At 32.0% G+C, this 13,305-nt stretch overlaps 1 protein-coding gene across 2 annotated transcripts in view; it reads left to right on the top strand.

Annotated features, from left to right (window-relative positions):
• Nucleotides 1-8,920, top strand: part of ACTR3 (actin related protein 3) — a 56,652-nt gene extending 47,732 nt beyond the window's left edge. Inside the window, exons 9-12 of one of the 2 annotated variants that reach the window (XM_039874511.1) lie at nt 2,997-3,089; nt 3,288-3,413; nt 6,524-6,607; nt 7,698-8,920. In XM_039874511.1, the coding sequence (XP_039730445.1) occupies nt 2,997-3,089; nt 3,288-3,413; nt 6,524-6,607; nt 7,698-7,793 (399 nt within the window). In that variant the 3' untranslated portion in view covers nt 7,794-8,920. The remainder of the gene's footprint in view (nt 1-2,996; nt 3,090-3,287; nt 3,414-6,523; nt 6,608-7,697) is intronic. The other variant, XM_039874513.1, reaches the window with a different exon arrangement.
• The last annotated feature ends 4,385 nt before the right edge of the window (nt 8,921-13,305 follow it).

The following is a 13,305-nucleotide window of genomic DNA, read 5'->3' as shown; positions in this document are numbered from 1 at the left end:
CATATGATATGTCCCAGTCTGAACCTGTTTTCTTCTGCATCTGGTATAGAGTTGCCATATTCCTTCACTGTCATTCTGTGGATTCCCTTTGCCTCTCTTTTGGGTTAGATCCTATTTTTCTTTATTCCATATGTTTTTCTTTTTTAATGTTAACTTCTTTATTTTGATAGTGATCAAAATAGGGTTCCTGATAAAAAGAGGGTACATGGGAGATATGAAGTTTAAGTCTTTGCATGTCTGAAAATGCATTCATTTTATCTTTACACTTGTTTGATAGTTATGTATAGTTTGGAAATCATTTTCCTTCAGCATTTTGAAGCCAGTGTTCCACTGCTTTCCATTATAACTTGAAATAAAAAACCATATGATTTCTAAACCTTGTATAGCAGCAGTCCCCAACCTTTTCAGCACCAGGGACTGGTACTCCTATGAGAATCTAAATGCCTGATGATCTGAGGTGGAGCTGAGGCAGTGATGCTAGTGCTGGGGAGCGGCTGCAAATACAGATGAATCTTCGCTTGCTCGCCCACTGCTCACCACCTACTCTGCAGCCTGGTTCCTAACAGGCCACGGACAGGTACTGGTCCGCGGTCCTGGGGTTGGGGACCCCTGTGTATAGGACTTATTTTTTTCTCTTCGGTGCTTGTAGATTTTCCCTTGTCCCCTAGCATTTTGGTGTGCTATTTTGTCTTCTAGTTGCTCTTGTCTTTTAAAACAATGTTTTAAAATCTAGGTGATATCTTTGATTTTTACCTCTGAACCTTCTATCAAATTTTTTATTTCTGGTAACGTTTAATTTTCAAGAGCTTCTTCTTTTCCTGCTTTTGAATATTCCTTTTTTATGATAACCTGTTCTTGTTTCATGGTTGCATATCTATCTTCTGGTTTCTAGGGATATTACTGTTAGGTTTTTTGACGTTATATTCTTTCTGCATAGTTTCTTTCTTCCAAGTTGCCTTTCCTTTTGTTTTGATTCCTGCATTTTTTTATGCTAGAGACTTTTGGAGGGTCATTCATTTAAGAAGGAGACACTAAAAAGCTGATTGAAAATCTGAGCTTTGTGGATAGGGCTTGTTGACTATAGCTTTATCTTTGGAGAAATGCCCTTACTGTGTGTTTCTTTAGGTCATTTGAGTAATCCAATTCCGAGAGAAGATTCCTACCTGAAAGGTAAAGATTGGCAGCCAAATTGAAGAGGGTTGATTGACATTTGTGTGTCTGCACTAGGCTGCATATCTTTATTCCCTTTAGAGAATAGATTAACTAGTTTTCTCCTTGAATGAGGAGGAGGCATTTCATAGACTATTTTGGAGTGCATCTGGGGCTTTAACTGCTGTTTAGAGAGAGACCTTCAACCAGTCTATCTTCTTGCCCTCTTTCCACCTCAATTTCAGTGATAACAGGTACAACCAGTTCCCTGTGGGACTTGTGTGGTACAGAAGAGCTTGGTTCTCGGCCTTCTCTACTGTTGACTTAACTGTTTTGGAGGGAATGCGTGGTCTTGTTTATCTGCTTTCCAGATTCTAGTTTACCAGATTTTGTTGCTTTCCTATTCTTTCCATACCTTTGGGATTATGCTGTTTTGAAAAATTCTTTTTAATGGTGCTTTTAGGAGAGAGAGAACAAGATTATATGTGTATGTTCAGTTTACCCTGTTTTCTGAGAATAGAACTTTTTTTGTATTATATAAACTGTGTCATTTCCCAAGTGAATTTTAATATTCTTTCTCCTATAGTTTTAGATATTTCTGTCATAGTTCCTTGGTCAGGATTCCCTCTGGTTTTTATTTTGATTAAAGTATAGGCATCTGAACTTGAACACTGAAGATAAAATGTATGAAAGAATAAGGATATTTATTTTTGAACTGCTAAATTTTACATCATAAATAACTAGAAAGTACTGTTTTTAGAAGGAATGGTTTGGCTTTTTATTTTTTAAGGAAATTAAATTTTTTTGGTAAAGCTTTTTAGCTTGATGTGTTTCTTTGGATGTATGCTCCATAAATTTTTCAGAAGAGAGAAAGAGTGGTCCTACCTTGATAGTCACTTGCAATAATATGAAGACCACCTGATTAGGGAACGCTGCTATATAGAGGCAGAACTAATCCTTTTGCTAAAAGTGAAAGAAAAGGCCTAAAAGTAGTCTTAATAGGGACCCTGGATTGAGCCTGTTAATATTAGAGTATTGAATAACTTCCAACTGTTTATTGTTAACTTGTTTATTGTTAACTCCTCTTTTCCTTCATTTATTTACTAAATAAATATTCATTGCTTGCTGCTTTATTTCATATTCTATTTGTTGTCACCTGGGATTTTTCAAAAGTTTTTCAAATCAGACCTCATTTCTTTCTAAATCAGGATTTCTGTGGGTGGATCCAGGTTTCGTGAATATTTAAAGGTTCTGTAAATTTTTCATTTTTGTATGTTCTTGATTGAAAACAACTATGAGAAAGGTGCAGAGATATAGCACAGGAATGAATGACCCTATCTTCTTTGCCTTATACTTGCTCATAGTATAGCACATAAACTATTTTAAGGGTAGAGAAAATATTATGGGAAGGTTAATCGTGTATGTGTGTGCATGTGTTTTGGATAAATAATGGAGAGTACAGCTAACAAAGGACAATGTAGAGAATTTGTAAGTTGTATATTAACAAGCTGATAACATCTTTAAATGAATGTTATAGAATATATCCTCTGTCAAATTGTTAATATTTTCAGTCCTAGTTTTGAGGATTAAATCTTTTTAAAGCTTTTGACAGGTTCTAAGGTTGTAGAATTTATTTGGGATGGTAGGTAAAAGTGTATTATACAACATACTCTACAGATTTTTTTTTTAATAGACTTCTTAGGGAGGGAGGTTTGAGAAGGAACGTTGCTTTGACAGTATAACTCATTATGGAAATGGAATGAGCTTAAAAATAATTTTAATTTTTAATTCTGATATTTAAGTAACTAGTGATCTAATCTATATTATATATCCAACTTACTTTTCAGTTTGCTAATCCAGACTTTACTCAACCTATCTCAGAAGTTGTAGATGAAGTAATTCAGAATTGCCCTATTGATGTCAGACGTCCTCTCTACAAGGTCAGTATTTATAGCTAAATTGTTATTCAAAGTCATACCTTTAAAAAACTTTATTTTCTTTCCATTGTTAACTATTAAATTTAGAAACACCTCACATCAAAAGAATATAAGGATTTTAGTACCATTTCTTATATCTTTAAAATTTTTATTTCTTTTTAAATATAAGTCATATTTACTTATTTTTCTCCATAAATATAGAATATTGTCCTTTCTGGCGGGTCAACCATGTTCAGGGACTTCGGACGTCGCTTGCAACGAGATTTGAAAAGAACTGTAGATGCCAGGCTGAAATTAAGTGAGGAATTGAGTGGCGGTAGATTGAAGGTTGGTTTTTTCATTTGCTGGGAAGATGATTATTGTAATGAAGATGGGAAATGTGTGCCAGCTTTTGCTTTTATTTAGGAAAGTAAGAGGAATTTGTCAGGTATTCTGTTGGAAAGTGGTTAATATTATAGATTCATGTCCATGAGATTCTTGATCATTTGATTTCTCTAGGATATTATCTACATTTCTGGAAAATATTCTTAGTTGTAGCTGTGAGAGTTTTTTAAATCTCTCTCATAGATAATTTATGCATGTGTGTGTTAGCAGTAGTAGTAGATTCCTTGTATATTCTAGGGATAATATTCTTTATGGTTCCACAAAATTTAAAATAACTTCTATCGCAGGATGATAAAACAGATATGAGAGAAACTGATGTTGCGAGGTCAAGTCTACTTTCACAAACTGACTCTAGCCTCCCCAATAGCAGCCTTATAGTATGAAATCAAAATGTGGTTTAGCAAAATAACCTTTCAGTTACATGTCCTGGACTTTTGGGGTTACTGTCAAAAAATCAAAATTAATTTTAAATTTTTAGATGTCTGCTTTCTTTATTTATGAGACAAATTTTCAGTAAATTTTGTTTCATCCATGTTAAATGTAGAATATTGAAACAAAACATTGATTCATAGAATACATTGGTAAATAAAACACATTTTATTCAACTTAGGAAATTACCAAGATTGAAGGCTCCATCTGAGACTACCATAGTCATTCAAAATTACTTAAAAGTAAAATACAACACTCTAGGGTTTCCTGCTTGTTTTTACCTTCTAAATTTTGATTATCTTAATCTTTTCCTTCGGAGTGCAGTGAAAGTATGTTTAAGTAGTTGTTTAGTTTGTAATGATTTATTACAACTCCATGAAATGAAAAAAACGCTGTTTTTGAGTATAGTATGTCAATAAAGTAAAAATGTTTTAACGTTTTTAAGTTTTTGATATATTTCTAAATAAGAAATATTTTTTTCCACAGTTATGTTAGCAGTTGACATATATAGTGATAGTGAAAACCCTGTATGCTAAGAATTCTGCCTCCTTCCATTTTGTTTTATTCGATAGTCATTTATAGATCTTCATAATGTCTTTATATATCCGTATCTAAATCTGGCTTTATTCCCTTTCACTCTATAATTTTTAATGGCAACCACCTAGCTTTTTTAAAAAGCCACAAACATAAGCCATATCTTTTTATGACTTGTTTTAAAACTTTTTATTTTGAAATTATTTCATACTTAACAGAAAAGTTGCAAAACCTAGTAGAAGGAACTCTTACATATAGTTTACCTAGATTCCCCAAATGTTAGCATTTTATATTTGCTTTGTTTTTTTTTCCTTTATTTATATATACACAAACATACACATATACCTACACATGCAAAAATTTTTCTGAACTGTTTTGAGAATTAGTTGCATATGCGATGGTCCGTTATCCCTGATATTTTAGTGTGTATTTCTTAAAAACAGGATGTTACAATTCAAAATATCAAGAAATTCAGTCTTGATACAATATTTTATCTAGTTATAGACCTGATTCAAATTTCACCAATTCTCCATTTTTTTTTTTTAATAGCAAAAGGGAAAAAAATGTATTTTTTCTGGTCTAGGATCTAATCCAGGATTACATGTTTAGATTGGTTACCATGTCCCTTCAATCTCGAACAATTAGTCTTTTTTTGTCTTTTGTAACCCTAACATTTTTAAAGACGACAGGTCATTTGTTATGCAGAATGTTTCGTAGTTTGGGATTGTCTGATGTTTCCTCATGATCAGATTCAGATTATGCACTTCTGTTGTGTTCTTTTTATTGCATTATATCACTAGACACATAATATGATTTGTCCCATATGTTAATTTAGATAAGTTGATTAAGTTGTGTCTCACAGGTTTTCTTGCATAAAGTTGTTATTTTTTCCTTTATATTTAATAAGATTCTTATGGGGAAATACTTTCAAACTGTGTGACCATCGTGATTCTCATCAGACTTTGAACCACTGATTTTACCATCCATTTTTCTTTCCTAAAATAGTTATTACTGTTGTAGTTGCCATATGGTATTTTGCAAATTCCTTCATTTCTTCTATGTTTTACTTACGGAAGAGTTTTCCTTCGTTCCTCCTTCCCTCCCTCTGATCTGTGTGAACTCCTAATTTGTCATATTATTCTGTAGGCTATATCATTAATATCATTGTGATTTAATACCAACATATTAATACTATTAGTATCAATACTTTTGATGCTTAGATTTTCTCAGATTTAGCCAGTGGGAGCATTTCCAGGTGGCTTTTGTTTTTGTTTTGATGAGGTCCCAGTCTTGTTCAAGCACTTTCTCAATTTCTGGAACAGCAAGCTATTCCAGGCTCATCTTGTATGTACATTCTCTTTTTCAGTCTAGGAATCAGCTTTTTTTTTTTTTCCCCAAGGCAACCTTGTTCATTTTAGTGGAGAATACTATTAAGAAACCAAGTTTTGGACACTAGGTATATTCATTGCTAATGTGGGTCACTGCTTCTAGGCCTTCTTGGTCAGAGCTAGGGTGTGTGGGTGCGCGCGCGCGCACACACACACACACACACACACCTCTGTCTAGTTTTCTATATAAGTTAAAAACAATGAATTATACTGATATTGCTAGTTCCAGAATACCAGAGGTTTATTCTAGTGTCTACTTTTCCATATTTGTAATGCCCTTCTCTGATCATAAGAAACCAGGCTTCCATTATGTACAATATACTTATATCTTTGCTCAGTCCTGGAATATATGTATATGGTAGTTTCAGAATTGTTGATCCATACCACTGTGAGAAATAGGCTCAGTATTTGCTTAATTTTTATCTTAAGCCTGAGGGCATAGTCATAATACTGTGTTCCCAAGTTACTTGGATTAGTCTCTTCCCCAACTTCTTTGTGGTTATGTTTTTAATAAAATAAAATTAGCTTAATATTTTTCAGCTGTATTGTTTTGCCTTATGTGCCTTCTGCATCTTTAAAGTTTTATTTTGAGTTTGTGAAATATCATGTTTTTTGTGTATGTATATTTACATTTAAGGTTAAATGGTACCAAAACTGTTATTTTAATTTACTATTGAACTGATATTATTATGTCTTTTTTAGCCAAAACCTATCGATGTACAAGTCATTACACACCACATGCAGAGGTATGCAGTTTGGTTTGGAGGATCGATGCTGGCTTCCACGGTAAATAAGATGAAACTTACTTTTATAATTTGATTTTTTTAGAAAAGTCTCTCAATACTTAATTTAGAAGAACAAGGGAAATTTCTGTACATTTTTTAAAGTTTTAAAATTGGATATATATAGGTATGTGGCATTTTAAAAAATATAAGTCGTTTGGAGTTAGTGTTCATATTTTTCTTTGATTGCTAGACATTTAGAGTGAGTATTTAGAGTCTTTGAATTTATCTGTAGGGAAATTTTATTAACTGTCGTAATACAGATATCAGGTCATTGTTTTTTTTGTGCAAATATATAAAAGCATTAAGATAAGAGTAATGTTTTATTGCACAGGAAGTACAGTGTTCTAAACTAAGTAGAGGGAATTGTTCTAAGAGCCCTCTCCCCAAACCAAAACATCTTAAAGCCACTTCAGAAAATATTTTGATATTAGCTGAGTAAATATTGATGCCCTATTTTATAGTGCACAGAATATTAAGTAAAATGAAGAACCTTTTATTTTGAATTATTGAAAATTAATGCGACCTTGAATTTAAAAACATTTAAAAATAAGAGATAAAAGTTAATTTTCTTCCTTAATTTTAGTCATCTTCAGTTGTACCATATAACTTACTGGGTTTCGTAGCTTTGCCATTTGAGAGATGAGAAACATTGAATAGTTTGTTTATACCAAACTTTGAGTGAGGAAAGCAAATTGATCTACAAGTTTTTGTAGCATGACTAAGAGTAGTTGATCTGTACTTCAAATTAATTGCTGCTGCTTTAGATTATTGATTCAATGTACAGTTTGGGAAAGCCACAGTAGAATTTTCTGGGTATTTGAGAATCCTCCTTCCCCATTCCTCAAAATTTCAAAATTCAAGGACAAACAAGTGTTGAGGAAAAAGTGGAAGGATATGAGTTAAATGCTTCTTTTTAATTCTCAGTTAGAATTAGAGGTGATTTTTAAGTTATGGTTGCTAGAATTTTGAAGCTTCATTCAAGTACTATGGATAGACTAATTATAAACATTTTAGATTTAACAAATCTATTTTAAAGCATATTGAAAAGTAATAGTTTTTGGCCTTTATAAAAATATATGTTTTATTTTCAGCCTGAGTTCTACCAAGTATGCCACACCAAAAAGGATTATGAAGAAATTGGACCTAGCATTTGTCGTCACAATCCAGTGTTTGGAGTCATGTCGTAAAATTGACTGCCTAGTTATTGGGGTTAGGGAGGTGGGGAAGAAATAATCTTTCTGATTACCTGTTTTGTCTGGATGGCTGGTTTTGAGGTTTTAAACCTGACTTGAAATAATAAGACCAAACATAATTATACAAGATATTTTAATAAGTATATCAACATGCGAATGTAAAGGAGAGCCAAAATGATTGTTTTTCTTTAGATTGAATATTTGAATCTTATGTGTAATGAGAAAAAGTGGGTTTTAGTTCTCTCTGTGCCCTGATATTTTGTATATTATTGAATTATCCAAGATTTGATGGGATTTATCGGTATGTAGATAGCTCTATAATGCTTGAATTGTACACTTCTGAGTGTGCAGTGCAAGAGCTTGTTTATATTTCATACTTTTTATACTTTGAGGAAAAAAAGTCAAAGAAAAACTAGTATTTGAGTACAAAAAAGTGACCAAGTAAAGGGTAAATTGAAAAAATAGCCTCATGAGACTTAAAATACACACACACTCATGGGATTCCAGTTATTATGAATTGCTTCTATATCCCTGTGCTGCCTCACTGGTTTTCTTTGCAAATGCTTTGGAACTAAGAAGCTAGTATCTTGGATTAACTGATGCCTGCTAGTGCTTTCTGATTACTCGCATTCTGTTTGTCGCTTTAAAGGAAAAGTAAAGACAAGACTGTTGGACAAGTATTGCAGTTCTGTAGTGTTATTTCTTATTAAAAATGAATAATTTGATTACCAAAATTGGTATATTTAAAGCCTAATGCCATTCTAATAAAGGCACAAATTTCTTTTTAATACTTGTTTCAAGCTCTTTAATCTCTTTATAAGTTAACTAATAAATCTATTTTCTTCAGATCTCTGCAATAGTTCTTTAAAATCACAACAGTTGGTTAGCAAACCAACTTTTTTATGTGCTCTACACAAATAATTGTGAACTTTTAATATGTTGAATGCTTTCATTTTGATAACTGGATCTCCATTTGATATTTTCATTTGTATAACTCATTTGCAGTCTGGAAATTTTTTTAGTGCCAGTCCCTGACATATCATGGAAAGTTAATTTTCTTTGCATTTTAAAATATCTGGATCATGAAGAAAAAGTGATGAAAATAAATTAAAACTGAATTACCTTTTCTAATGTTTTTTTTTTTTTTTTAGAAGCAATGTCATTCTACTTTGTGTTTATTGTATTTTTATATGATTTCTATTTCTTTTGGACTAGTGGGATTCATTGAAATCTCTATAAGGTATATGGTATAAAATTTCTTGCTAACTTGAAATTTTACCAGTTATTTATAGAAGACTAAAATGGCAAATGTTTTACAGGCTTTTTAGTACTTAAGCAGTAATACGAGTGAACACTTGAACTTCAATACCCATGAAAGTAACACATAGGATTAGTATACCTCTATCCAAAAGTTGAAGGACAAAATGTTTTTGTTGTTTTTCATGGAAAGATAGAATTGGGGAGTAAACTTTATGTTTAAATTGAATCTGGATATTTAAAATTATATTATTTATGTGAATCTTAATTATTTGAGTGTGGCAGTAAAGAATAAACTATATGTCATGTAATAGTAGTAGTAGTAATGGTAGTAGTGGTGGTGGTAGTACTAGTAGTATTAGTAGCAAAGATCTTTTTTTTACTTGAAAAATTATTTCATAAACTATTAAAACTATTCAGACAGTTCCAAAAAATAGTCAAAGTAGGTTTCTTTTCCATCTAGCCTGTCTTATTTTCTCATCATTACACTGTTAGAAATGTCTTATGTGTCCTTATAATTCTCTGTGAATATTGAAATGAATATAGCTCCCTTATTTTACACAAATAGGAGCTTACTGTATATACTGTTCTGCACTTTGCCTTTGCAAATATCTTTCGAAACTAAATTGATAAACATTAAAAATTTCATTCTCCTGGCTCAATAAAGTATCATTAGCATTGTCATAAACATGTCTTTTCCACCTAGGATGGTTGAATAGTAAATGAATAAGCTTGAAAAACATGTTTACAAAGCTGCAGATTACAATCTCATGCGTGCTTAAATAAAGATGTTCTTAAGTGTTTAATATGAAAATGTGAAGGTCAAAAATTTTCTTTTAAGCTTATGTTTATTTGGGGAAAAAAGAACACTCTAACCTTCCCTTTGATGTTTCCTGATATCCCTTTTGCCCTGCTTTTATAGGAGTGAGCGCTCTTATTTCTTTACCTTTCTCCTGTCATTATATATTATTTCTTCAGTTTTAGCACTTTTATTTGTATATGTGTAGGGGTTGGCCAAGATGAGTTCAAATCTATAACACTGATTTGATTTCAGTCTTCATGAGCATGGTACATTGGAAAAACTGAGGCTAGTGGTTGGAATTTTTATTCTGGTTGTACAAGTTGATGATACAACTCCTTCAACTTTGATTTTTTTTATTGTTGTTAAAACTTGGGAAATACGTTTGTATAATGGACAAATTATTTGAACTTTCCGGACCTTAATTCAATTTTAATATAAGGTAGCGGTGTTATCTGGATTATTAGTGCAATATTTATGAACTCGGAATATAACCTGGCTTCCTCCTTTTTAATAGGGTTTGATCAATAGGAAATATTAATGGACAGAAATAAAGTAGATGGTGGTTATCTAACTTGATACCCACTCTTTAGTAAACAAGTTTTCACAACCTTAAACATTAGTAAATGGCACATACTTCAAGTAATCATTCTCTTTTGATGTATGTTCCTTTCTGATTAAAGATAAGGCAGTTATCCAGGTAACTCAAAAAGATTTTTGGTTTTTGTTTTTTTTTGTTTTTTTTTAATTATTTTTTATTTTTCAATTATAGTTGACATACAACATTATATTAGTTTCAAATGTACAACATACATTTGGACATTTATATAACTTGTGATCACCCTGATAAATGTATCCACCTGACACCATACAGTTATTACAGCACCATTGACTATATTCCCTATGCTATGCTTTACATCCCCATGAGTGTTTTATAACTACCAGTTTGTACTTCTTAATTCTTTCTACCCTTTCACCTGTCACCACCTCCCCCCGCCCACCCCCCAAATCTGGCAACCATGGAAATGTTCTCTGTCTATAAGTTCATTTCTGTTTGTTTGTTTATTTTTGGTTTTTATGGACTTCACATATAAATGAAATCATATGGTATTTTTCTCTGACTTATTTCACGCACTGCAATACCTTTAGGTTCATCCATGTTGTTGCAGATGGCAAGATTTTATTCTTCTTTTTGTATCTGAATAATATTCCATTGTATATATGTGCCACTTTTTCATCCATTCATCTAGTGATGAATACTTAGGTCATTTCCATATCTTGGCAAGTGTAAATAATGCTGCAGTAAACCTATAGATGGATGTGTCTTTTTGAATTAGTGTTTTAGATTTCTTCAGACAACTACCCAGCAGTAGAATTACTGGGTCCTTCTTTGTCTCTTGTTATAGCCTCTGTTTTAAAGTCTGTTTTATCTAGTATTAGTATTGCTACCCAAGATTTTTTTTCATTTCTATTTTCATGAAATATCTTTTTTTCATCTATTTTCAGTCTGTGTGTGTCTTTTGATCTGAATTGAGTCTTTAGGCAGCATATGTAAGGGTCTTATTTTCTTATCTATTCATCCACCCTGTGCCTTTTGATTGGAGTGTTTAATCCATTGTCATTGAAAGTAATTGTTGATAGGTATGTAGTTTCTGGCATTATCCATATTTTTGATCTTTTTTTTTTTCTTTTTAAAGAAATCTAACATTTTTTGTAATACTAGTTTGATGGAGATGAACTCTAGTTTTTTCTTGTCTGGGATTTTTTGGTTTGTTTTCAAGGCTACTTTAACAGACTGAAATAACTATCTTTAGAAGTAATAATATGAACTATAGGGATAACAGGCTATTATGTTCTTTATTCTTAGTTTCTACAGAGAAGTCCTAGAGAATATATATAAATAGAAACTTACTTTCAGGTAACCCTAAAGACGGTACCAGAGTACTTATTCAAATGAATTGTAAAAACTTATTTGTAAAGAGAATTGTTCCTCTAAATACTGGACTGATCTGACAGTAATAAAGTCTAGTGTATTTCTGCTTTTGTTACCAGCCCAGCTTTGACTTCTGTGATCCCCAACTCCCTGATCTTTTTAGTTCATAGTCATGAGACATAAGTACCTCGGACAGCCTTCTTTAACTGTTAAGCACCCAGATTCACAACTTGTTAATGGACACTAAATGTATTAGCTAAAACACACAGTCCAAAATATGTGCAGACTCGGGGAGTAAAACATTCTCCCACTCAGATTGGAATCCTGTGTCCTAGAACATACTTCAGTATAATTGCATTTGGTCTGGCTAAGGTTAGAGTTGTTACTGAGAAGTTAAGGGAACTTTGACAGCAAATCCTGGAAATAAGTACTTTACTTTTCTGATTAGATACATAACTACATCCAAGTTGACCTTAAGCAAGAATGTTTAGATCTGCTGGAAGGTCTGGAAGGATTTTAGACTTCAGTGAAAAGGGATTTCTGCAACTTGTTATTGATAACTCCACAGTACTGTGTAAATGTTCATCCCTAAAATGAATTAAAATTTGAGGTTGTTTTTGGTATTCTTCATGCCATAACCCAGTTTAACATTCTTTTGGAACTTAAGAGCTGAAATTAAATAACACCTATTTGAATTTAGAATTGTATTAACATTGTTCCAGCGGTCATAGGAGCAGTAAAAACTAAAAAAGAAATGAAAGACTTAGAAAAAATTACAACAACAACAACACACTGCAAGCAAAATAATTAAACATTAGAAGAAAACTATTGTTCTGGTACTTTGATTTAGCAAATGATTATTCTTTACTGTTTTCCAGTGTTCCATCACTTTTGGTGACTTTGATACGTTACAATGAAATTAAGATGCTGAATCAAAATAGTTTCACTTTTATTCAAACACGGCAGCTCATTTATACTACCTATTCTACCAGAGGCATTTCTTGACTATGTTCTGTGTTCAAGCACTGTGCATGAAAACGAATAAAACATTCTGCCCTGCTCTTAGTAATAGTAAAGACAAGCTCAGAGAACTGAGGAAGATTTTGCCAGGAGATTTGAGAGATTTTACTAAGTTTAGGATTTTTCTTCATTAAGATGGATGTGGTGGTGGTGGTAGTTTTGAGGAAGGAAAAAAAAAACTAAGGTAAGGTGAAAGTTAAAGTGTGTTTGTGGTTTAAAATGACTATATATGCCTGAAGTTCTTAAAACTATAAATGTTACAACAATTGAAAGTAATTCTACAGTAGGATCAGTCTTATTCATTCGATATTTCTAGTACCTAACATTTTTCCTGGCACATAGTGGTTTAATGAATGTTTTTGATAGATGAATGAATGTGAATAAAATCATTTTTAATTTTGAAATGAAAACTGAATTACTTGAGCATACAACTTTTGTTTCTTTATAAATATCCACATTGATCAAAAACTAAGACTGGATTATTACATTTTTCTATT

This window comes from Pteropus medius, unplaced genomic scaffold (genome assembly GCF_902729225.1).
Source record: "Pteropus medius unplaced genomic scaffold, Ma_sr-lr_union100, whole genome shotgun sequence".
Classification (NCBI taxonomy): Eukaryota; Metazoa; Chordata; class Mammalia; order Chiroptera; family Pteropodidae; genus Pteropus; species Pteropus medius.
Note: the sequence above shows the minus strand (reverse complement) of the source record. Positions and strands in the feature narration are given on the sequence as shown.